General features: G+C 40.7%; 2 protein-coding genes across 2 annotated transcripts; one reads left to right on the forward strand and one right to left on the reverse strand.

Annotated features, from left to right (window-relative positions):
* Positions 1-1,747: 1,747 nt before the first annotated feature.
* cdh15 (cadherin 15, type 1, M-cadherin (myotubule)) lies at positions 1,748-17,330 on the forward strand. The gene is made up of 14 exons (XM_070909245.1): positions 1,748-1,798; positions 9,230-9,397; positions 10,671-10,826; positions 11,353-11,497; positions 12,409-12,590; positions 12,670-12,798; positions 12,970-13,152; positions 14,409-14,653; positions 14,747-14,883; positions 15,086-15,316; positions 15,417-15,656; positions 16,285-16,433; positions 16,687-16,878; positions 17,130-17,330. The coding sequence occupies exons 1-14, from the start codon at positions 1,748-1,750 to the stop codon at positions 17,328-17,330; spliced, it is 2,409 nt and encodes an 802-aa protein (XP_070765346.1).
* Positions 17,331-18,146: 816 nt separating this feature from the next.
* On the reverse strand, positions 18,147-26,160 carry spg7 (SPG7 matrix AAA peptidase subunit, paraplegin). Its single transcript, XM_070926835.1, has 17 exons — positions 25,820-26,160; positions 25,208-25,310; positions 25,012-25,101; positions 24,637-24,878; positions 24,393-24,532; positions 23,999-24,101; positions 23,767-23,892; positions 23,389-23,551; positions 22,750-22,923; positions 22,527-22,651; positions 21,865-21,967; positions 21,535-21,645; positions 21,312-21,427; positions 20,317-20,473; positions 19,784-19,947; positions 19,473-19,550; positions 18,147-19,333 (listed from the first exon to the last, which is right to left on the reverse strand). Exons 1-17 carry the CDS (start codon positions 26,036-26,038, stop codon positions 19,130-19,132), a joined length of 2,418 nt encoding a protein of 805 aa, XP_070782936.1. The 5' UTR covers positions 26,039-26,160; the 3' UTR covers positions 18,147-19,129.
* Between the last annotated feature and the right edge of the window lie 888 nt (positions 26,161-27,048).

The raw sequence follows: 27,048 nt of genomic DNA on the forward strand, positions 1-27,048 counted from the left end.
GCTCTACTTTCTAGCATGAGAGTTTCTCGACTGTAGTATCAACAGTATCTCTGTCTTCGGTGTGACTGTACATTCATAACTCATGTTTGTGTAGCTGGTTCCTTGTATATAACTTAATGTCCATGTTAGTCTTCACTTTTATTTTTTAACATGAATGAGTGTCTGTCCTTCAAGTAAAGGAGTGTCTCTGTGGTGAAAGAGAAGCCATTATGGTCCGAAGTTGTTTACTTTCTAAAGATCTGTATCGACCTTTGGCCTGTGAGCAGACTTGCTGATTATATTTTCCACATTATAATGCCAAACACATCTCTCCTGTTGGTTGTGTCTCCCCTGAGAACATAAAACCAAAAAAGTAAACTTTCACGCTCTGTTTTCCCCTCTAACATGGACAACAACAGCATCTTCTTGCAGCAGAGGTGGTTGCCTGAAACACTTGTACTTCATCTGTCATGGCAGTGTTTCCGTCAGATTTTAAGCATCACGGACATGACAACCTCTGCTTTGACATCACCCATAGAGCACCATAGATCTTCATCTCCTGCTTTGACAGAGTGTTCAAAATAGCAGAAGATCAAAGAGTTCTGGCTGAATGTTGTGAATGTGCGAGGGCACGACGCGGGCTGCGCTGGACAGGGAGGTTACGTATGCGGCCTTATGACATGAAGGTTGATCCGGACAAGAGCGATTTAAGAAGAAAACGAGTGCTAATCTACTTAAGACCATACATGCGAGAGTATGTTGTGCTGTCAAGTGGGGGCCTGTAAATGAAAACATAATCTTTCTTTTTTCCTCTCAGATGTAAAAGACTTATGAACAGATCGATGTAGAGCATGGTCAAGGAACTCTTGAATTGATTTTTGTGTCAATTTAGTTCTAGGGTTGACTTCATTAGTTGTTAACACAAAAAAAACTGAAAAAAATCCATAGTGGTAACTTATTAGCATGGGCTGATGGAGATGGATGTTTGCTTCCAAATCTTTAAAGTATAATTTTGTTGTCAAGAAAGGAATTTACTCCAATCTAAAGAGATAAGGTTTCTGCTTTGGATGTATTTGCAAGTTTAGTTGAATCAATGAAGTGATAAGTCGAGAAAAAACGAATCGTCATTATCGATTAATTGCGTCATTTTTTCAACAAAGAACAAATGCTAAACATTCTCTGGTTTCAGCTGGTTTGTTTCTGCTTCTGTTGATTAAATCTTTGGACTGTTAGTAATTTCATATTTTCTGCTTTGTTTGTGTCTTGGTTTGACACTATTGTTTTGTGTTAAAGTGTTAAATTTACTTACTTTCTGCTGGTGAAGACACTTTGTCTGTCTACACCACCAACAGCTGCCCTGCTTCTCTCTTCATCTCTCTCTCTCTCTCTCTCTCTCTCTCTCTCTCTCTTTCTCTCCCTCTCTGTCTCTCTCTCTTCGGCCTGTGAGTGACAGCACATGTGCTGGGGTACATGGGAGGGCCGCTGCTGAAATTCAAACCCCTTACCCCACGACTGTGAGACATACCCCAGCCACGGACAGGGAGGAGCTGTGAGAGACAAGCGCTGGGAGAGGAAAGGAGGGAGACAGAGAGAGAGAGACTGCAGGAGGACAGAGAGAGGGAAAGAGAGGGACAGGTTTCAGGGTTGGAGAGTTTGGCCTTTTTGACCGGTCGAGCCGCTCAGGAGCCCAGTTCTCAGTGGAGGAGCCTCAGATCTTTCAGTCATCAGAGGTCCGTTCACACTGAGTTTCTGAGTGCAGGTACAGAGGATGGCGGTACGGATGTGGATGGTGTGTGTGCTGGGTACTCTGCTTTGCCAGGTAAGAAAAATCATCTTCATAGCTCCTGTAAACTGGAATGAACAAAATATGTTGATGTATTTGAGCTGTCTGTCACAACCTCAATGGATGAAAGGAGACTCAAAATGAAAAAATGTTTTTCATACCAAGTAGATTGCAATGTCTACTGGTAGTTTTGACTTCAGCTGTTGATTTACTTTAACTTTTGACTATAAAAAAAAACTACAGCACAGGTGCCTGAGCAATAGAGCTAGTGTGGAGCCCCCCCCCCCCCCTTCTGATTACTATAATATTATGATATAAACTTATGGCTGCTGTAAAAGTACTCCACTTGCACTCAAGTTGTACTGTGTGACACTGCCCTCCGCTCTCACCCCCTCTGCTGTATGGATCTAGATTTTAGCCCAAGACTTTACGCGTCCTACAGAGTGTGATCTTGGTTAGAGGCTGACCTTCAGCTGCCCTGCTCTTCAAATATACAGTTTATGTTTTTACCTGAGTGATGCCTTCAACCACACATCAACTGATTTTCATCAATAGAGGCACGAAACTGGCTCTGCAATCAGAGGTTGTGGCTGATCTAAACATTTCATCCTAGTTGGGAAGAGGATGATGAAGTGTTTTGAGGAGGACGAGACTCCAGATGTGTACAAAGGGCTCAGGGCATCATTAGCAGCCCCTGTCGGCAGACGCCATTATGAGAGCTAAAATGGATGACAATGTAAACTGACTTATTACCAACAGCACTTCCAACCACCATCAGTCTTTCTCTGTGTAGTGGGGGTAGTAATTGAGCCCAGGTTGGGAGGGTGAGTGAGCGAATTGGCCTCCAGTGATTCTTGAGGGAAGTCTAGCCATGATGTGTCCTATAATTCATTGTAAATGTTGCAGATGCTATATAGCTGTGGAAATTAATAATTCAGATCTTCGCAATCAGTGACGTGTCTCTGACCATGCCAATTATTAAAAGTTTCATAGTCTGTATGGTCAAAAGGTTTTATGGTGAATTTTGTGGTTCATTTTCATATTATATTTCATTTAAGTGGAGAAATCATTGAAAATATATGTTGTCTCTTTTGAACATGAGAGTGTTAGATCACTGACACAGCCAGTCACAGTGAGTGGCTTAAGCCCCTAATGACACAAAAGATATTTCGGTCAAATCCTCAGGACCTCAGTAATAATTATATTTATGATCTTCTGTATAAAAATAACCCTGTGAATGATTTGAAAGACCCGTAAACCCTGAAGCACGACCTTTAAGGTGCAGGATCCCAGCCCTCGGGCTGGATGCTGCTATCGGAGAACTACTTAAGCTCTGTGCGGTGAGGCTGATTCGGGGTTAAATTGCACCTTCAAATGCCAGAGGTGAAGTCCAAGAGGGGCGATAACCAAATAACAAAAAGTGTCTCTTTCAGTTTGTTTACTGTGTTGTAATTTAGATTAAATGGAAACAATCTGCTCCACCAAACATCTATCTTTTGAGTATGAAACGCTAACCCGGTGGAGGCTTGAAAAGTGGCTCTGGAAGTGTATAGCTGGCTGCACCACATCACTCCAATGACAACCCAACGTCACAGCAAAAAGAAACAAAAAAACACCTCAAACCATTCCAACCAATCCTCACTCAATAAATCACTACTTTGTCCAGCGAAGCCATTGGAGTCCATTGAAACTATTGTGAATCCAGGCTGACTACAGCTACCACCCTCCACTAAGAAACGGTCTGTAGACAAAGCCACCTTTCAAGACTGCAGTGGCAGAAAACTCAAAAGATACATTTTTGGTGTATTATTCCTTTAATGAGTGAATCTACATCATTAATAGTGGCCTTTTACAGAATCTTGAGTCCCTATTTTCCCTCCATGTTGGAAGAGGACAAATTGCTATGTGCTAAACAACAGTTGCTAAAAGCTCACATGTGAGAAATCCACAAACAATAGAAGTTAATTGTTGTCTTATATCTGGAAACAAATCATAGACAAACATTTTGGGCATAGCTTCTATTCTAATACATGCTTCATAAGCAAAACAAATAGAAAGTTGTAACTGAATAAATGATAAATGAATGATGAATAATCAGAATGAATTTAACCTTCAGCAGCTGTCAATCCAATCCAAAGGCTTTGATCAGTGTCATCTGATAGCTTTCACTTGTGCTTCAGCTGAGCTCTTTTCATTTTCAGTAAGCTGGCGTTTTGAACTGGACAGTGTTCGGGCCTGCTGGGTGTATGTTGTGGTGAGGAGTGGGCAGCAGCCACAGCTGTTCCCAGATGCATACGTGATGCCATTTGTCCCGCTCTGTAATCCTCCGTATGGAAAGAGGAGTGGGCCGCTCCTGGACCATGAAATCGGGTACAAATCAAGGGTCTGTAGCGGCGGCCAGCTGGCGCTGAGGTCTCACTCATCGGAAACAATCAGTCAGAGGATTTAGAGTCTGAATCACAGGTCCTGCTGGGTGTGGATACCTGCAGGCTGTTTTACACTGACTAGGGTTTCAGAGGGAGCAAAGGGTAGAGAGACAACTTCCAGATCATAAAAACTAGTCGACTGAACAGTGAAGTCAATTTCCTTTCCTTTTTTTGCCTCATTATTTTTTAGACATGGAAGACCAAGTGGTGACAGTCGTTGTTTTATTGGTCAAGCACAAGAATAAGCTAGCAGTAATGTTATAATGGGTTTATCACTTGTGCCATTTTGTATCCCCAATGAATAAGTTAGTTAACCCATGTAGAGATACATTTTGTTGTTATTATACCTACATTGAGTGAAATATTCAAACCCAAGACTTCATAATTTTGCACATATTTACATTTATATAAATTCAGTCTGATGTAGTTGATATCTCTGGAAACGTTTGGACCTTTATTTAACTTAATTTACTGTGGGTTTTAATAATGTGTCTCCCAGCAGCACGATGGCACCGATGGGTCCAAGAGAGTTTAAAAGGTTAATGTTTAATGTCTTTTTGTTGTGGTGTATTCCAATTAGCAATATGTGTCTAATGATGTTTCTTTGCCCAAAAATGTATAGTACTTCCATATTGGGAGAGTAGAGGAGAGGGACAGTTCATCAGGTCACTGTATTTATAGTAAATGTGTACCTCTTTCACGTCAAGAAGATTCTTCCCTATGCTCCATTACATAAAGAAATTATGTTATTGATTATTTTTTGTCCGATAACATTGTTTTATATTTTTTTTCAGTAACTCCATCTTTAGTCCTGCTTTTAGTCTTAACCTTGCTCAGCATTGCTAAAGCTCAGACATCTGCTCCAAGGGGGACTCACGCTTGTATTGGCACCATAAATAGGGTGTCCATGCCCATGCCAGACAGTCATGACTTAGCAAAGTGTAGGGCTGTGGGAGCACTACTGTTGGTGACTGACCAGTCGAATGTCTGTGCCTGAAGACCAGTAACAGAAGTGACCAGAGGGACACCTGTGCGACCTCTAGCCCTGTGGCCGAAGGGACTGTCAGGCATGCTAGCCGGCATTTCCTCACAGTTGGACAGTCTTTCCTGGAGTTATTTGAACTCACACATATCTGGAGAGGAGACTCAGGCCAATAGAGTTAGTAGAGAGACAAACAGAGATGCATACTCCTCTACGGGGAGTGCTTTTAGTTATAAATTAAAATGTTACAAGATGGCAAATAGCATTTTTGTAAAATGTATCACTTGCTGCTATAATTTGTCACAGTTACCTTTTTCTACTTTTTACATTTCTCCACATTTGTAGCGTGGTGTAAACCTTCCCCACACTCCATACCATTACTTTAAACTTGTAACAACATCCAAAATATCATGATGTTAATGGTTTTCATCATGTGACAGGCATTTGCATTGACATATTAAAATGCTCTAAGGCTTGGATAGTTTACAGGCATGACAGTGTCCAGGAAGTAGTGCATTTGTACCAATAGCAATACTTGGTGGACCTTGCTTTCAACACGATTTGAAATGTAACAAATAGGATGTACTCTTGTTACTACAAATTGCATTACTTGGGAAGTGTTACGGTGCTACTTATCAGAGTACCTTATACTTTATGTTTTTGTATAACCTACCAAATGTACTTTCCCCTAATGGAAGTGTGGCTTCCTATTGATATTTAAGCCTCTTTGAACGATACATTTATGATTGCATTCGTATTTTTCTATGTTTACATTTTTATATGGTGTTATTATTTAAAGGTATTGTTCAATTATTTATTCAAAACTGAATTTTGATTGTGTATTTTTCTCCGTCTCCACCTCTTGATTTAAAGTATTTTAAATGAACCAGAATAATATCTACAATGTGAGGATACACTTTTGTTCTCCAAAGCCAACATCAGGGAGGTAGAATTGAACTTTCTCGAACTCGGTAAACACTCCTCAGCAACAGAGTGCTTCACGGCTCTTGCTGTGAGGGCATTTCATCCCCAAACAAGCTGTCAATACTTCTGTGAGGGCCCGAGGTGAAAGGCCAAGCTGTAAAAGTTTCTGGGAAAAGCGTCTAAAACAGTTAATCTGTGTGTGGTGTCGTCGCTCAGCCTGTCAGAAAAGGCACTTGGCGGTCTAATTGGTAACATGACACTTTGGTGTTACCGCATCTTGGTCTGGTAAAGACATTATAACAGAGGCAGATACTTGGAGCCACTATCCAAAACACAGTGTCATCTTAAGTTCAGACTGAAGGGACAGGACGAGACAGTGATATAAGGTGCGTGAAAAGGAAGTGTGGGAAAAAACAAGTGTTGTTTGTTATCTGGTGGCTGTAAGCTTTTCTGACGATCTCTTGATGTTTTATACTCTCAAAAAGCCTGAACACTTTGTTGTTGTTGTGGTTTGCTTCAGCATTACAGTATACACACGGTATAGTTGATGCACAGTATAACTGCAACTGTCACGTTAGTCCATCAAACTTAATAACACGTAGCAGGCCTTTACATTTTTGGATTTCTTGCATTCATCAGAGGTTGGTTCCACTTTCTTTATAATGTATATAGTCTATTGATCAGCTGTGTGATGTATAGATCAACAGTGATACTAAATACACAAAACAACATTACCATCATCTTATTAAAATAGTTTTTACAAAATACAATATTTACTCCTAGCGGATACAGAAATTTACAAGAGAAATAAATAAATACAACTCAATTTGGCTCTAGGGATGGCCATGTTGGTCTGTCAGTTAGCTGGTCAGTCAGTCAGTCAGTCAGTCTGTCGGTCCACCACTTTGTAGAGACGTAAATATCATGAAATGGAAGAGATTAAATTTTGTACAAACATTCGTAATCCTCAGAGGGACTTTAATGATCCCCCTGACTTTTTCTCTAGCACCACCATTAGGTTGACATTTATGGTTTTCAGTGACATATCTCGACAACTATTGGACAGATTGCCATGAAATTTGGTTCAGATGTCCATGGTGCCCAGACGAAGTGTCCTATGACTTTGGTGATCCTCTGACCTATCCTATAGCGCCACCTTGCGGTTTTCATTTGTGGTTTTGTTTGAACTGTCTCAATAAGTATTGGATGGATTGTTATGAAATTTGGTACACACATTCAGGACCCCCTCAACGTGAATTATAATAACTGGTTATCCCTTAACCTTTCTAACACCATCATCAGGTCAAACGTTTTTTGGTTAAAGACCTTCAGAACTAATGACATTCCCATCATGCTCTGATGTAATTCATGTTTAGTGCTGATTAGCAAATGTTAGCATGCCAACACACTGAATACTTACTGTCTAACAGAGCAACTAGCATGGCACATACACAATATACCCAAATCCCTTCTTCATATTTATGGATTACCCTAACTAATTTCAAAGTCAATCTGCGGTTAACCTTAACACATTCATCCTTTGTCTAAATTTCCTATTGTTCGTCAGGTGAATAAAGCATGATGTACTGGAGGAGAGTTGTGCAAAGTGTTGAACTCACACTGGTCCACATTTCGCTGTGTGAGCATTCTCAAAGTTCAAAAAAGGTGGTCATGTTAGCCCAAGTGTCCACAAATCAGGCAAACTTAGAAAGTGCTATATTTGGAACTACTGTGATTCAGCTGTTATTGATGTTGAGGTTAAGTAACAATGCAGAATGCGTGCTATGCCAGTGGAGGTTTGAGAGCTCATATATGCAGAAGTCTTAAGTATCGAAGTAGACGGCTATCAGGATGAATTTGTGTGGGTGACATGCACCGCTGGAATGTGAATGTAAACATCTCTGTGAGAGTGTAGATGACGATGGCTTCAAAAAGTTAAATAGGTAGGGGTCGAGAATATGGAACAGTCTAAGATTAGCCTGCCCTCTGACTCGGCCTGCAGATGCCAGCCATGGTTGCCATTCCTGCCTGCGCTGTCCAGCAGTGGACCAAAGGATCAGTATATCAGATCACCGCCCCAGAGACAGGGCAGGGATCACAGGCCATTCACAAAATATTTGCAAATGTGCCCACTGATCCATTATTTAGCTTATTTATTGATGGCTCACTTTGTCATCAACTGAAACAGGTTTTTCATCAATATTTGGTTATATTTTAGTGAAAACACAAAGACAAATATGACAGACAAAGCTTTTTGTCATGTTAATACATTCATATTTATTTCTGGTTCTATGGATTTTGCCTTTGAGCTGTTAAACATATGGGAAGTAATGCTGAATCCAGTGAATTCCCACAGAGAAGAAGGAAACTACTTACGGAAATGTGTATATATGCTTATGCGTGGGTGGGTGTTTTGTTGATGCGTGCATAGCAGCCCGTGTGTGTGTGTGAGAAAGCCTGTATATGAGTGTATCCGTGGAATTCCTACAGCAGAGCAGATCCGTAAGGTGACCCCAAACTCCCGGTCAGGTGCAGAGCTGAGCATAAAGGGGAATTTGTGAGTGTGAGTGGGAATGCGGGTGGGAAAGAACAGGATCTAAATCCATAGTCGACAGCTGTTGTGTGAGTGACGTCTGTTGTGTGTGTGTGTGTGCGTGGGTGTGTTTGTGCGAACATGGTCAAGACAGCAATGAGGGGTTGTGAAATGAGCATGAGTGTTTCCTCGTCCTGAGATGAATTTGCACCAAGATCAAAGGAAGCTGACAAAGACATTTATTAGTGAGTTAAACCTGAAGCTGTGGCCCTGCATCCCTTCTGCCCTGGACAATCCCATGGAATCCACATTACAGACTGCCTCAGCGCTGCAGCTAGTATACAGCCATTCCATCAGGCCATTGGGAATGTTATAGAACTGTGGGAGACTCTACATGGTCTTAAACAGCTGCAAATATCTATAATGACATTATGTGTGTCTTCCATGAAGGAGAATTACTGGAATCAAAAACTACACTTACTGACAATTTATATCTTCATGTCTGAATAGTGGAGTGCAATGTGATGTGTGTTAATGTCTGATTAACTGCAGCTTCCTGTGGCTTTCTTTTGTGAGTTTCATGCTGTCGTTGTTTCCTTCAGGTGTGGATCTCTGCAGAACCTCATCACAATGAGGAAGAGCTTCATCCTCAGGCCCTTTACCCATGGAGAAATCAAGGCAAGGGAGTGGTCAGGGTGAAGAGGGACTGGATCATCCCTCCAATCAGAGTGCTGGAGAATAGCAAGCAGGTTCCAGAAGACCTTGTCCAGGTACAAAATGTCAAATTACCGCTTTTCACATCAGAATTTCACCCATGGATAATAGCTGTGTCATTTCTGTTATAGGTGGGAATGGGGAAGTGTAAGCTTACAATTTGTCTAAAAACAATATTCAGGTGCCAATATGTACGTTGAAACAGGTTTTGCTTGTTGTAATCATTCCTCCTGTTCATACTGGCCATTAAGAGATCACATCCAAAGTGATCAGGGACAAAAATCCACAGTCTTCGGTATGTGCAAAAGTGCAAATTTCAACAGACCTCACAGTGGACAGTTTCATATGAACTGTTTCTTTAGTAGAAAATATTCCCATGAACATTGCAGATGGTTGATCCTGTGGATTATGTATTCAGCTCCATTGTTTTGGACACTGATTCTGAAAAGAGAAATTCTATTAATCTGCAAACCTAAAAAGCCAAAAGACTGAGGGCTGTCCCAGGCGAAAAGTCAGCATCCTTAACATTACCAGTTGATGATCCATGTAACATGAATGCATTGTTCTTGTATTGCAGTGTAGAGCTAGTTAGTCCTAGTATTATGTATATGATGAGGAAAAATGCTAAAAAGATTAGACTGCTGTGTGAACTATGTTCATTCTAAGAAAACCATGTCTGGCTGCTTAGCTTAGTACTACCTTGCTAACTAAACAAAATTACGTATTTACAAAAATGTAAATACGTAAATATAATGCAAGTAATAATAATGCATAGACTATGATGAAAATTAGACTAAAAGAAGGGTCTGGTGTTTTTCTTGTGAAGACTAAATCATCATCATACAAAATGCTTTAATGAGCTTGCTGTGTATTACTTGCATCCCTTTAAACACAACGCTACACAGCCATTCACGTGGATTGTAATTCTTCTTTACACATGATAACACACAGCACAGACCAGTGTTTAAAAGACACGTGAAATGTAAATGTTGTCTTAAGGCTGTCACGGACGACCAGTGAGTGTATAAATCCTACCGTACAAGGAGAAACATTGAGCCACTTTTACATGGTGATGAAAATGCAGAAGAGACCATATGTCAAAGAAAGTGAATGCAAAATGCATAAAATATAGACTCCTTGCTATTATTAGTTCAGAATCTTACTTCCTGCCATAAGTCAAAGGCCTCTCCGAGCTCAAACACTCTTGTCTCAAGGTCCCTAACTCTCAACATACTCACATCTGGTGTTGCAGCATATGGTTTACAATCCTCCCCCCACCTTCCCATGAGGTTGCCATGATCATCAACTTTATCTCCTCTCTGTGTTTAGATCAAATCGGACAAAATCTTTACAGGTGAGGTGATCTACAAGTTGGAGGGACCGGGCGTGGACCAGGAGCCCAAGAATCTTTTTGAGATTGATGATAAAACAGGAGTAATCAGGAGCAAGCGGCCCCTGGACAGAGAGAAATACAACAGCTTCACGGTGAGAGCATTTACAGGAGTAACATTTTCAATCACCCTTGACACTTAAAATGTGTTTTAAAGCACAATCAAACAGAAGTACTTCACACTAAGTACTCCTTACACAACATGTTCAGAAGCAGGTCCATGTTTTTGTCTTAAAGCATACATCAGTGTCTCAGACACTTGTGCAAACAGCCAGAGGTCAGTTTCTAAGGGCCTTTATGGGCATCTTGGGAGAGCCTTCAGAAAATTTCAGACCAGATGACTGTGATGTAACCCATGATGTTGAACCAAACATCCTGCACATTTCTTTCTGCCATTTCCAGCATATGCTGTGTACAGATACCACAAATACCCTCCTTGATTGACCTGTTGGATGTTTCATGCTTCATGGAATGCATGAGATTTGTGGTAATTAATAGCAAGAAACAACAATCTTACTAATGCAGTTTTTATTAAAAAACATTTGTCTGTTGTATCTGTGTGTGTGTGTGTGTGTGTGTGTGTGTGTGTGTGTGTGTGTGTGTGTGTGTGTGTGTGTGTAGCTGAAAGCCTTTGCACTTTCCCCCAGTGGAGAGAGACTAGAGAATCCTACCACCATAGAGATAGTGGTGCTGGATCAGAACGACAACAGACCCGCCTTCACCCAGAGCCAGTTTGTTGGCACTGTCCCTGAGTTCTCAGTCCCAGGTACATCCATGTATTACACACTGCATTACATATTTTTCTTATCTTCTTGAAACACAATGTTCCAAAAAGTCATCTTAAATTTCTCTCCTGAAGCTGAAAAGTTTATAAAGTAGCACTTTTCCCATACTGTATCATAACTGTTTGTCTCAGTGTGTCATTCAAACTGTATACCGTATAACAGTTTAAAGCTGCTATAATCAATATTTTTATTTTAACATGACACATGACTATGTTTATGTGAAAGGGGTCACTTGTGGTGATAGATGTACAGATAATTATCATGAGTCTTTCAGCTCATTGTTTTGGTTTTACAGCCCACAACTTTTCAGTGGGGAAACTCCAAAATCTGAGCACCAAACAGCAAACAGACAAAGTTAGAGACCTGGTGAACACAGTGGAGCGTTTAGCAGCTAAAGAGCCAGATCAGGAGTTGTTAGAGCTCAGACCAGAGGTATATTGGACTTACATGTGAAACTGCAAGCAAGTTCACCCAAATCAACCTACATCAAATATGTCAGTGTTTACAGCTTGTTTCCACTGCCTCCAAGTGGCAGGTTTAAGTAAAATATTCTGATCCTCAATGGTATTTATCAGTGGCTTCATTATTCCATTTGCAATTATGTGCACAATTATCTTGTTCTCGAAAAAGGCAGTGCAAAGCAGATTATGGCATCACTAATACAACAACAACAACAACAGATCACAACTAATACCAAATGAATTACTTCAAATAAACTCTAGAGGCATATTGTCTTTTACATTTTAGGAATAGTATGGTTTAAGACTTGTTAAACGTTTTGTTTTAAATGTTTTCAGTGAAGTCCTGCAGCCCCAGCACATACAGCATGTCACATATCTGTAATTCATTCCGACAGATCTTTCCGACCAAGCTTTCCATTTCTTTTTGACAGGCACATCAGTGATGTCAGTGTTAGCCACTGATGCAGATGACCCAATGACAGAAAATGCTTTTCTGAGCTACTCCATTATTGGCCAGGAGAGCATTCCTACCAACGCTGTTACCAAGACTATGTTTGGCATCAACAACGAGACAGGAGCCATCTACACACGAGATGTAGGCCTGGACCGAGAGGTAAAATGCAGGTTAAAGTTGAGATGCAGATCACCATAATATGATTCATTTCACTAAGATGTGCTGTGTTCTGTCCTAGGTGGTGAAAAGTTTCCAATTAAAACTGCAGGTTGCTGATATGGGGGGCATGGGACTAACAAGGGAAGGTGTGGCAATCATACATATATCTGATATCAACAACCACGCCCCACAGTTCAGCCCTGCCACGGTGAGTCTCAGACAACAATATGTGAGGGATATTTTCAACTGTTATTTAAAACACTTATTTAGTTAAATACTGACATATTAATTGTAAATTCAGTGAATGATATATTATGACAATCATTTTGTCACACTGGTTTGAATCTTTTGGTCTGTGTTTTGTGTGTGGTGCATGCAGTATAGTATGGTAGGAGTGGAGAACAGGAAGGACTACGAGATTGGCCGGGTGAATGTGACGGACAAAGATGATCGTGGAACAGGAAACTGGGAGGCCAAATACTTCATTTCCAACGACCCTGACGGCAACTTTGCCATCAGTACGGACCCTGCCACCAACCAGGGCGTCCTGACTGTGATGAAGGTAAAGTCTGCTGATCTGCTGTTAACTAAAAGAGTGTGAGGGAGGCGTTCTGGTGATTGTTGAGTATCCCTCACACATTTTGGAGTGACTTTGGTGTCATCCATTTATATTTGGTGTGAGATCAAATGTTTGGACACAAAGTCAGACTGACAAATTCAAGTGGGAAAGGAGACAGAGGATCAGCTTTGTCCCTCAACCTGGTTTTATGATTCCCAATTTTATCTTCACATTAGTTAACATTGTTTTGTCTGCACCCAATATAAGAATTCACACATTATCTCACCCCAAAGTCAAACTTTTGTCCAAAAGGCAAACGTTTCAGGAGTAAAAGGAGCCTATTTTTTAATTTATCTTGAACATGATGTGTTTTGTACTTTGTCTAATGACTTTTGACGTGGTTGTGGTTACGTTGTATTTTATGGGTCCATTATTTCCTAATAATTTCTTATAGGTGTCCTGGAAAAATAACAATGCAAAGTTGTGACACCGATATTTTATTCAGAATTAAGTTAATTATGATGAGTTTATATTTTAGCTGCTATGCACTGGTCACAATGGCAGTCAAGTGGATCAATTGAACACTGTCTATATTTTACCTTTAATTGCTGCCCAATTACATGGGTCTTCCTAGGAATCTTACTATGAACGTATTAGGAAATTATTAGGAATTTACACACCCATAAAGTAAGTATGTAGAATTATTTTCAGCCACGTGGACCTCTGGCCAAACAAAAATATGAGCATTGCCAAAGCTGGTGTAACAGGTATTTAGGAGACAACAACAAAAAGTTATTTCTGTGCTCCAGGACTGTTCAGTCAGTGTTTGAAAGTGTACACCTTTCATAAGAAAGACGATGTGCCTTTGTTTTACATCCCAATCAAATGTTTTCTAGATTCTAGAATAAGGAAAAATGGAGAAAAGGTGTTCACTGTTCACTGATCTGTTCTGGGGCACAGAAATAATTTGAATTTTCAAAATGGGTGGTATTTCCCTTTAAAAGGCAAAAATTTGCATTGATGCCCTCAGACACGACTCAACAACACCCTCTAGTGGTTAAGTTTTAAACCAAAAGTTACTCAGACAACAGTCCTTACTTGGCTTTTCCTATATTTTATGGTTTATTATTTTATGGTTGATAAATTAGTTGTTATACATATACCTTTATCATGAATTCTTAACTATATTAATAATATCCAACCACAGTGCAGTGCAAAGTTTTCCTCCCACAAACGGCCTTTTCTGTTTTGTCATGCAGCCTTTGGACTATGAGGCAAAGGATGAGTACATCCTGATTCTGACGGTGGAAAATCTCAATGCTCTGAGCAACAAGGCTCCCAACCTCCCAGTGAGCACCGCTACCGTGGTGGTGACTGTCGTGAACGAGAATGAAGCGCCACATTTCAGGGAGGACCCCATACAGATTGTGGTCCCTGAGTCTGTGGTTCCTGGGACTTTACTGAAAAGCAATATCGCCTTCGACCCTGATAATTCTGATCTGAGGTATGATGCAGCAACAAAACAAGGAGGAGGAGTATTTTAGTGTTTTTAAGAATGTTTGTGCGTCTGTAACTGTTCCGCTGCTCTCTGTGGCAGGTATGAGATCAGCAGAGATCCTGAGCGGTGGCTGGACATCAACAGAGACACAGGAGACATTACTGCCAAGAGAACTTTTAACATGCGATCTCCCAATGTTAGAAACAATATCTACAATGCTGTTGTCAAGGTTACAGGTCAGTTTCTCTACTTAATCTGCCAATCAGGTGAAATAATATACACATCTTACCCCACATGGCAGGTTTTACTCTTCTAAGAAAGAAAAGTCTTAATAAAAAAAAAAGAAATGTTGTGAAAGTGTAAGAATACTTTTGAAAGACGTAAACATTGACTAAGCTGTAATGCGGCATTGCTGTGTTTTTGTGTTCTCCTGTGTAGATGCTGATGGTGTGTCGACCACTGCCACAGTGGTCATCACACTGAAGGAGACCAATGACTTCCCCCCTCAGCTCTTCCCTCTGAGTGGATCTCTATGTAAGGGTGCAGGTCGGACGAGTTCTGGTCTGGTTGTTACTGCTGTGGATGAAGATCTTCCTCCGCACGCTGCACCCTTCACCTTCGAAATGCATGATGATCTGTCAATCAACTGGACTGTTATCCAAGTCAACGGTAAGGAGAGAGCATCAGGGGTGAGGATGGAGCCTGCATTAACGTTGTTCCCGAGAATCTCCTGACCTCACACCATTCTCCATTTTTCCTCCCCTTTCAGATACTCACGCTGTGCTGCACCCCCTCGTAGAGCTGGAGGCAGGAGAGTATGTGGTCACAGTGTTCGTGTCAGACTCCGGCAGTCCAGTTCTGAGTGCTTATGCTCAGGTCAATGTCACTGTGTGTCTCTGTGACTCCTTTGGGGATTGTAAGTCTGAGGCGGGGGCTGTCCTTGGCTCCAGTGTGGGAATCAGCTTCATCGCTCTCATTATCATCATGGCCAGTATCGCAGTCCTGCTGTGTAAGTCTCATTTTGAACACACCATTAAGCAAACACAACCCTAGTTTCAGATGTTTTCAACTGTTTCCAATGAAGATCAAAAACATTTCTTATATTATGTGACATATTCTTCGTCCAAGTGGAGTGATACAAGACTTTGCCTCTTTTTAGCTATTTTGGAGTTTACAAATAATCAAACACTTGAATGCCATCACCAGTTTGATAGGCAAAACACGTAGTGGGGCTTGACACAAATCTTTACAGATGTTAGTTATGAACTCAAAATCCTTTCCTAGATCATATCATGCACTAACATGATAGAGTAGAAATGATTAGTCGACTGACAGAAAAATAATTGGAAACTATTTTCATTATTGATTAATTGTTTAAGTCCTTTTTCAAGCAAAAATGCAAAAACATTGCTGTTTTAAATATTCTGCTTTTCTCTGTTTTATTGTAAATGTAGTATTTTGGAGTTATTGACTGTTGGTCGGACAAACAAGACATTTGAAGATGGGACTTTGGACTTACTCACTATTTTGAGATTTATAAACTAAACGATAAATCAAGAAAATAATTGTTAATTGCAGCCCTATAACTGGATAAACACTAATGAATTACTACTTGGTTTCCCTCTGTTTGATTGCAGTGTTGCTCCTCCTGGCTGTGGCGGTGACCACCTGCGGGAGACGCCACCATATCAAGAAAGGAACGGGTCTGCTTGTCGGGGAATCAGAAGACGACATCCGTGACAATGTCTTCAACTATGATGAGCAAGGAGGGGGTGAGGAGGATGAGGTACGGCTACACAGGCCACAGGTCAAGAGGAGAGGTCTCTCTCAATGATCCTGTGGTCATGAGGAAAGCAGCTACAATAGGACAAAACAGTCTTACTGGTTGTATCGAATAGTAACTTAATGGTATTTAATCGTAATTGATAGTGTGTCACCACAGATTCTGATATATTCACTTTTGTTATTGTGGTTTTGTTTTTTTGTAATCTTAAAGTACATGCAGAGTCAATCTGTAGCTTCTTCCTCTCACCTTGCAGAATGCCTTTAACATTGACCTGCTGTGGAATCCCCATGATGCACCTTCGACCCCGGGGTCCTACTACCCAGCGTCTTGTGTTCCTCGAGGCAAGCAGCCCCTCAGGAAGGACACCCCGCATAACCTGCCTTCACCTACCTACCCACGGAGGCCTCCTGCAGATCCCACTGACATCGAGGACTACATCAATGACGTGAGAGGCTTCTACCGTGACCCAGTTTTACCTACAATTCATAACGGAAATGAAAAACCGTTTAAAAGGCCCAAACCAACACATAAATCAAAAATAGAAAACAGGAATTTACTAAGTTATTAATAGGCCTTTAAATAGACAGACTAACACTGGAAATTAAATCTAGCTTTTGCAAATCTAAAAAACAGCATTCCCAGGGCATTCGCTTTATCCTCATCAACTAAAAAACCTTGTAATGTTTCTTCCCTCAGGGCCTGGAGGCCGCAGACAACGATCCTAACGTGCCTCCATACGACACGGCACTGATCTATGACTACGAGGGAGAGGGCTCACTGGCAGGCAGCCTCAGCTCCATTGCTTCTGGCAGCTCTGATGGAGACCAAGACTACGACTACCTCAACGACTGGGGACCACGCTTTAAGAAACTGGCCAACATGTATGACCCACGTTAAGGTGGACTGCACCCCACAGACAGAAGACCTGTGTGATTCACCACCAGTTAGGGACACAGATCATGCCTCAGGTGTTTTTCTAGACAAAAAAAAAACAATTTTAGATAAGATCTGAAGTGTGCCAAGGAAAAATAAATGCTATGCAAAACCACAGACCTTTAATCTAATGTGCCTTTGGTTATATTGAGGATCATTTGGACACAACTCACAAAAGGGCTCGTTGCAAAGTTTTGTGGTTAGCTCAGGAAAAGTAAATGAGAGTGTTGACATGATCAGCTAGGAGGAAAGGAGCTGTGCATGCTGACAAGGCAAAACAGAATGTGTGTTGAAATGATTGTCCATGTCTGGTTTTGTTAATCCTCAGACTCGGATTGCTCAGTAATGATGCATACAACAAGCCTGAGATATAACAAAATATCTTTTAAATGTATCTTTTTTTTATATAAGTGATTATTTTATAAGATGAATTTGCTTTGATATTGAGTTTGTTTGATTTTCTTTTTTGATTACAAGTCCTCCATTCCAGCATCTGTTCATCCTTTTGGAAGCCATCTCAACACAAAATATTACTCAACAAAACAGACTGTACCACTCAATATTCTGTAATCTAAGTGTTTGGAGGTTAAGACTTTTTTTATATGTTCATTGAATTTAGCTTTTACTGGTGTCTACAGAATAAATGTAAATCTTTTATTTAGTGTGTGTATTGTTCATTATGAAATAAGACCCTCTTCACAGGTTGCACTAGGTTTACTCAGAATTCACATATACACATATATGTTACCACTAAAATGAAATACCACACAAAGAGCAACACACTATATAAATACAACTTTATTTTAATATTTAGCAACACCATCCTTTGACTTCATATTCATGAGTGGCAATCAAACCAATTCACAGTCCCTAATACAAAGAAAACACTCGCTCAGCCTATTCCATCTATTAACACAATATGTAGAGTAACGTCTGCTGCTTAAAGGGGCATTTCAAAAAACACTGAGTTTCCTCATTGATGGAGAGCAGTTTTATTTATTTATATTTACTTCTGTTTCAGCCCAGTCAAAAACACCCAAGTACACACCATTAGGTATAAATGTCCACAGTAATCTATACTGCAATCTGTTATAATTATAGAATATATTTGGTGCACTTCCTCTCTGACAAAGCGGATAAATCACCCCGAAAGTCAACTGAGATACAAATGGCAAGCAGTTCCTTTGCTATGTTGTTTGCAGATGACACAGCAAAGCAACAGCACAAGTCATACTTGAATGCAAACCTGTATATACTACAGTGTGTTTGCATAAAATGATCCATGACAGTTTCAGGTATTAGCACACAGTGTTTGGGAATTCTAAGACAGAGCATATAATTGCTGATTGCACATACAGTAAATGTTGATTAGAAGGCTTTTCTAGACTATCTGCACTTCAGGCTAGTTAGAGAAGTCTTGTTTAAATAGACTCGTTTTTATCTCTCCCATGGCATAATAATATGGCCGTGCAGCAAGCGTGTGAGAAAAATGATGGAATTCCTCCCAAAATAATTATCTTCAAAGTTGCACTGGCTTGTTTAGGCCTGTTTCAGATGATCTAAATGGGTCAGCTAACTGGAAAACAAGTGCAAATGTTAATTTGCACGAACGTCTGCATGGATTGCAGAGTTTTAAGAAACTTTCACTTTCAGGCATATTCAGCTTCAAAGTGAGGAATCAACGCCAGGTTTTGTAAAATGCCCCTGATCACCCCCGCAAAATGCAGCAGTTGGAAAATAATTTTGAGACATACATTTTAAGATCAGGCCAGCTGTGGATCTATGTCTTCTCTGTGTTTGCGGGGAGGTGGTGGAGGTTCGTCTTCTCCTGAGTCTTGCTTGTCCCTCTCAGCCTCTAACCAGCTCTGTGGGATGATCATCTTCTTGGGCCCATGGGGAGGTGGACCCAGCAAGGCTTCAATGTCATCGTAGTTCACCACCTCACGCTCTAACAGCGCATTGGCCAACTGGAAAGACAGACCAACAAGTAGTTGTGACTTATAATCTAAAACTAAACCAAAAGGTAATACAGGAGTGCTGTGCTCAATGATAGCAAAAAGCTACAGTCTAAATGCACAAAATGTTTGATCAAAGAAGGGAACTGACCAGTGTCAGCTTGTCTCTGTTGTCCAACAGCAGCTTCTCTGTGTGCCTGTAAGCACGGGCTATCAACATCTTCGCCTCCTGAAAGAACAACAAGTCCTGTCAAATCTATACTTCAAGAACATTCACTGTGTTCTAGGTAAACTTAACAGGGAGATGAAAAGTAGTCCTATTTCAGAACACCTAATAACAGTATGGCCTACTGAAATAACAGAAATAACAGAAAAAGCTAAGCAAAAATCAATACTTTAAGGTGAACATTCACTGTGTGCTAATGTGGGTTAACAGAGAACTAGTCCAATTTTAGAACCCACGTGGTCCATCTGCTGCTGGAGGCCCTGGCTGAAAGGACGCCGTCCAATGGCACCTTGCTCCTCTGTGTCTGGGAACGAGACCTGGCCGACACTGTCACACATGCCGTACTGCTTCACCATAGAGTAGGCCACGCGAGTCACCTTACGCAAGTCATCCTGAGCTCCTGGGGACACAGAGTGAGGGTAATTAACTTTGGGGGGAGGAAGTAGCACTGAAAAAAGTAACCTCCATTCTGCCTGAGAATCAGCCTTCAAGACTAAGTTTTATTAAATGAATAAATTCATTCCACTTGTTCCCACTGCCACTGCTGGAAAAATGTTAAAACAAGTAAAACAATCTCAATTCATATCAGGAATAAAAATAATAATATTTTGGTAAGATTGGGACTGAGGAGGGCCAGGAATTTGAGCAGTAGAGAGCTATGAAGAAATGATTTGAAAGCAATCAGCGGGATAAGTGAGAGGCGTTTGTAGGAGCATGTTGCATGTGAGCAGGCTGTGATTACAGTTAATATACAATAGATGGGCAGTACCTGTTGTAACCTTGTTAAAGGTGATAGCCTCTGCAGTTCTTCCTCCCAGAGCCATACACATCCGCTCAAACAGCTGCTCCTTGGTGAACAGGTACTGGTCACGAGGCAAGATCTGAGCAAATCCCAGGGCTGCATTAGTCCTCGGGGCAATGGACACCTGAAAAAAAAACAACATGATCTATCTGATTTCAACTAAAGAGTTTTTTAAAAAGTGAATTGAAAAGAACTGAAAGTGTTTCTATGTGTCCGTCCATGTTGTCCCATGTGTAACATTTTTTTTTAATTGTCTGCCTGTCATTTTATCAAGTCTTCCTGCTCTGGCTTGGTCAACAGTATAAAGAGGCCTTTGACCACAGCGGTCCTTCAGCGGTTTAATAATTTCTCTTCATTCATAAATGTACTGAGGCTGGGATTGTTGGCAGCCCATCTGGCAACCAATAACAATCTACATGTTAATTGGGTGCTAAACATTTAACACCTAGTTTGATGTCCTGGTCAGTCTGGCTTTGACACAGTCAGATGTGAGAAAAGTCCATTGGAGCAAATACTAGATGAGGCAGACCAACCGAGAAGGAGAAAAGAGATTTAAATAAATAGTTAAAAAATAGTTCTAAGACAGAGCATATCTATATACATTACTAAAATAAACTTCAAGAACCATTCATATCAATAATGTGGAGAAACAGCAGATGACTGACAAGATATCTGGACAAAGTGAAAAATTGTTAGACACACAGCCTTGATAGAAAATTGGTCCTGAGTGCTCCTTATAAATGATTTCTGTAGATATGGTGTCTACACTTCATCTCTACTCTCCGAGAAAATTAGAAAAAGCATCAATTATGCCACTTTGATCTTTCGGAGTACTCTGATTAAAACAAAATATGGCAGACATACAATTATGTGTTAAAGGATGTGTTTACACAGGACACATCTTACATTTACAATACAAGCCTACACGACATCAAGGAGCAGCCACTCAGGAGTGGGTGTACCTTCATGACTGCCTCTGTGTGCTCAAGTAGCCACCCCACTAAGGCATGTCCAGACTCATGGAAGGCCACCACCCTCTGCTCCTCTTTGGACAGGATCTTACTCTTCTTTACGCTTCCTGAAGACACACACATACACACAGATTTGTCAGATTTTGCCACAGTGGCGACTGAGTCTTATAACATTTATTTGTTTTCCCGCAATACCGTGTTTGCATCAGTGTACCTGCTATCACTCTCTCCACCGCATACTCAAAGTTAAAGGTATCGATGGACTTGTGCCCCTCTCTGGCAGCATGCAGGGCAGCTTCGTTACAAATGTTAGCGATGTCTGCACCTGCAGGGAGTAAGTGAGTTGGCAACAGAGATCTCATGAGCACCATATGGGAGAATGACATTTCAGTAAACATCAACAGTGTTGTGTTGTGATGTCCAAAGATGTTTCATATTTGCTGATCAAGAGCTTATGTTTATTCACGGAGGCAGGCCATTATTTAAATCTATGAACATCTGTGGCCATAACAAAATGAGGATAAAACGGTAAATATGTATGTACCACTGAAGCCTGGGGTGAGCTCAGCCAGACGCAGAGAGTAGACATTAGCTGGTTGGGTCAGCTTCAAGATCTTCAGATGCTGCTCAAAGATCTCTTTCCTCTCCTGAGAGACAACAATAAACAAACATGAGACAAACTAGATTTAACTGACAAACTCTGTCTAAACCTCCTACACAGCTATGATGCGTTTGTTTGCTTGAGAATGTATAGTGGCAGAGCTCAATAGGATACCAAAGGAGTAGCTACAAGAGGTGTAATGACTCACAAAAAAACCTGCTGTGGTCTGATAAGTTACAGTGGTGACATCATTCAATATATTTTAAAAACAGCAAAAATAGAAGCTGTTTGAGAAAGTGCCTTACATTTCTTTTGTAAGGCTTACAAAGGATGTTCCCTGCCACAATTAGAGTGTTTTTTCAGCAGCAAATAAGCAAACAAGGTTTACAATATTACAAAAACAACAAGTGTGGACAAAAACAGGAGATTTCAGCTCTGCAACCACATCACTGCATTCTTTAACAGATTTAAAAACAGAAGGGGAGGAGAGTGTGATTAACTAAATCTGAATGTGCTGCTTTGAGTCCAATAAATACAACTAAGTTTAGTACAGTAACTTCACTGTTTAATCAAGATCGCTGGCAACTGTGAGCGCTCAAGTCTACCTGCAGTGTGGGAAGATCTATAAAGATGTGCCTGTCCAGTCTGCCTGGTCTCATGAGAGCATTGTCCAAGATATCTGCTCTGTTAGTGGAAGCAAGGACAATGACATGGTCTGTTGTTCCCATTCCTGCAAAAAAAAAAAAGTTGTTCAAAGTTTCATTATCATGTCTGAAAAGTTCGCCTCTGATGACCACAAACTGCTCTGAAATCCCAAGTTTCACTCACCATCCATCTCCACCAGCAGCTGGTTGAGGGTCTGCTCCTCCTCAGTATTGGAGAAGCCTGACATGTTGGTGGAGCGCTTCTTCCCCACAGCGTCAATCTCGTCGATGTAGACAATGCAGGGTGCTCGGCCTCGAGCCTCCTTGAACAGACTCCTGACCCTAGCAGCACCCAGGCCTCCACACAAACACAATATAAGTCACATCAAAACTGAGGCGTACCTCTACGAACAGCATCTAATCTGCCTTCAGAATTGAACCCTCTAATAAGGCTGACATACAAAGGCTGAGCAATTCCTCAAATCAAATATCACAATATATGTTTTTACAAATATCATGATACCTCTGGTGTGACAGAATTTTAAAGATGATATTAAAAATCAAAAGCTTAATCATTAGTGATGTGTATATGATGACCAAGAAAGAAAGGGCATTCCTCTTGTACATCAAGAAAAGAAAGATTTTTTTTTCAATAAATGTCGGTATATCCCTGCACTGCAACACAGGAACAGACATTTAATCTTAAAATATCACATTATTATCAGAACCAACAATATGTACTCTCATATTGAATATCAACATTATTTTGCTGTATGTTGACCGGCTATTTGCCATATTAATTGCTGGTGCTATCTCTACATACCTCCAATGACCTCCACAAACTCAGAGCCAGCCATAGCCAGAAAGGGCACCTGGGCCTCGGTGGCTACGGCTTTAGCCAGCAGGGTCTTCCCACAGCCTGGAGGTCCAAGCAGCAATGCACCCTTGGGAACTTTGGCTCCCAGCTGGAGGTATCGCTCTGGATTCTGACAATAGATAACATCAACGCGGTAAGTAATAGACTGCAATACTCATGTGAGATGTAGATACAAAGGACTTCAAGTAGATATAGTAACAGAGAACAGAGAACTAAACCATCAATTATATTCACCTCATCCTTAAATTACTTTATTACATAAACAAAACATGGCTAAAGTACTATACCAGACCCACATATATTACTACGAGTCTGGTTTCTTACCTTGAGGTAGTCCACAAATTCCTTTACTTCCATCTTAGCCTCATGCATGCCCGCTACATCTTTGAAACTCACACCTTTACCCGACTTGCCGTCCACAATGGTGAACTTGGCCATCTTCAGCTGATTCTGTTAAGTATGTTGTAATATGCAATTAATACGCAAGTTAAATTAGTGGAACACATTGAGAACCCTAAATGTACTCGTGCAAATTTACGTATGTGGTTTCACTCACAAAAGCACTGAAGCCACCCTCTCTTCCACCCATGCCCGCTAGTCGAAAGATATACCAGAGAATAGCCACGCCAATGGCAGCCATCCCCAGAGCATAGACGGCACTGCAGAGTGAACAGAGGAGAAGACATTGCATTGAGTCTCACAAGTCTTTTACTTCAAAGTAGGAGAAAATCTGAGGTCAAGACATTAAAAATGCAGTTGGAGTTGACCGGCAATTTGACCAGTCTAACTATTAAAAATGGATATATCAGTCACGCTTGTGTTATAACCATAGGGGATTATGGTTACAACACATAACAACGGCACCTATTGGTTCTTTATGAAATTATTAATGACAAAACTTTATGGATTATGTTTTATGTGATCTGCTCTGAGAAAGGTCATGCTCTTACTTTCCAAAGAATCCGGTGCGTTTGTAGGACACCGGTATCCTGTCCTTGTTGTCAATATTCAGCTCTTCTTCAGCAGTTCTCAGCTTCTCCTCAAATTTGTCTATGTTGGCAACCTGCATTCTGTACATGAGCGCCAGCCTCTGCAAAGCAAGAAACGTGGCAGGAAACGAGAGGTTAGCATGCACATCTGCTGCAAAATTGCAGATGCTAGTTGTGTGTTTGTATTAAATCTTGCACAACATACAGGCCGTCCAAAGATGACTGCTCCAGGATGAAGGTAGATTTCTACAATGTCGCTCTCAGGAACGACTTGCACCCGCGACACCTCTCCCTTGGCCAACATCTCATTGACAAAGTCGTTCCAAGAGATGTTGCCACCACTGGTATTAATGGAGTTCAGCAGGCTCATGATGAGCGCTATGATGAAGAGGGTCCGCAGGCGCTCCCGGTACATCTGGTCCTCCTGCTCGCGACGTTTCTTCTCCTCTGAAAGGTGAGGTGGATTATAGAAGAAAAAAAAAAAAAAAAGGATCAGAGAAAGAAATCAAGATCACAGCCAGATGTGGTGCGCTGATGTGAACAGCCATGTGCCAAGCAGCTGAAGCAATTGATCTCTTACCTTCATCTTCCTCTGGACTTTTCCCCTTTGGTCCATTACTTTTATTTTTCTCTTGTTTAGATTGAGATGTACTGAAGAAGTTTATTGCCCCTGAAATCAAAGTATTTTTCATCATAAGTAGCTATAAGTAAGAAAATATGATTATATCATAACATAAGTAAGTAATCATACTAAGGTTAATAAAACAAGTGTTTACCTAATAGATTTACCAAACCAACAGGGTTCCTCAGCAGGTTGTTCCTGATTAATTCTTTGCTAATTCCCACCATGCCAGGACCCAAGGGTCTGTGGAGAAGACTCTAAAATGGGAACATTGGGACAACATATTTTGGTGTGAAAAAAATAGCCGAACAATGAGAGGAAGTAAAAACAATTGCTGTATTTTGCACACACAATACCAGGCAGTTACAGAGGAGTAGAAGCAGCGAAGAATGATCTGATTTCAAGTTAAACTACTTCCACAGCAGCATAACTCTCTAACAACCTCTCATTTCAAGCTTTAAAAAACCTGACTCTATTAAGAAATAGGTATTACTAACTCACTGAAATTGCAATTTCAAATCAAAATTCTGCTAAAGCGTGAATATTCCTCAAAAGCAGAATCCAATGCATTTTCTTCATGGTTTAATGTCCAAGGTAGAGGCTCTCAATGAGCAGCTACTGGTATACAGATCACACTTCACATACTTCTTACAGTTGTTTCCCATATCTTACTTATTCACTACCAACTATAAATACAAGTCAAAATGTGGCTTTTTCACTCATCCAACTATCATGTTTGCTAAATCATTGATGTACTTTGTCTTACCTGAATGAGTTTCTGTGGCTGACTTGTAAGTGTTCGCTCTGACTTGGACAGAAACATCTTTCTGACATCAGCGCATCTGAACAACACATTTCTAACACTATCACTTGATATCGGCTTGTTTGCTAATACGTGAGAGTTTCGCCTCGACAGCGTCCACAATAAACCTCTACTGTAATTTCTACAAATGCCAGCACGGCGCTGCAACAACATAGCTGACATAGTGTCTGTTCTCAGTGAATGCGGTACGTTAACTAAACAATTGCAATGCCATAGCTATCAGTTTTCTTTGAAGCTAAAATCGTGTTTTCTAATACGTTTGTTTACCTCTACCTCCGTTAAGAGCTAGCTTGCTATGTTATTCAACCGTGCAGCCGAGCAAAGATGTCAGCTCGAAATCAACACTGCAAGTACACACTCTCGGACTTCCGGCGCACGGAAAAGCAAGCGAAAAACAGTACGTATTTACACTACGTTTGACTTTATCGTCATTGTCTAATTATCACTATTGTGGAGACTGTGTTTAATGTGTGCTGAAGATTGAATAGTAAAGTTTAACACATCTCGTCGCCTCTGAAAACATCTTTGTCTCGAACTTTGAACTTCAACCTTTCTGTGTGTACTTCAAGGACCTATGAGCTGCGCAGAAGTTTGCGCAGCGTTCATACAACGCAATGTAAGCTCTGCAATTTCCAGTCTCACATAATATTTCAGTCAGTCATGCAGTAAACTGTAACTTGGATGTACTAGATTTTTCATTCCTGCTAAATCCGGCCCACTTTTCAAAGATAATATTGGATGTTTACAATGCAGCAAAGTAAAATCCGAACGTCTACTACGCTAGAGGACGCACACTCACTGCGACATAAATATTAGTTCAGTTTATGCAATTGTCCTTGAAATTGAGCCTCTTTGGGCCCAGGGTTTGTCTTGAGCTGAGTGACAGTTTCATGTGATACTTGCATCCGTGTCTTATGTTAGTGAGTATTGAAAACACATAAAACATTGTAGATGTCCCATATGTAATGTATATGTACATCCACCACATAAGTAATGCAAATAATGAAAATTATAACAATTCGCCTCCTCAAATGATTGTATGTTCCGTTCAAAATATGAGGCCTACCTGGACTCTCTGAAACCTCTGAGAAAAGTATAAAGAACTAAAAGTATTTTTTTTCCAAGTGTGTTGACACTATAGCAGTACTCCAGCAGAGGGCGCTATTGGCTGC

Source organism: Enoplosus armatus, chromosome 1, assembly GCF_043641665.1.
Source record: "Enoplosus armatus isolate fEnoArm2 chromosome 1, fEnoArm2.hap1, whole genome shotgun sequence".
NCBI lineage: Eukaryota > Metazoa > Chordata > Actinopteri > Centrarchiformes > Enoplosidae > Enoplosus > Enoplosus armatus.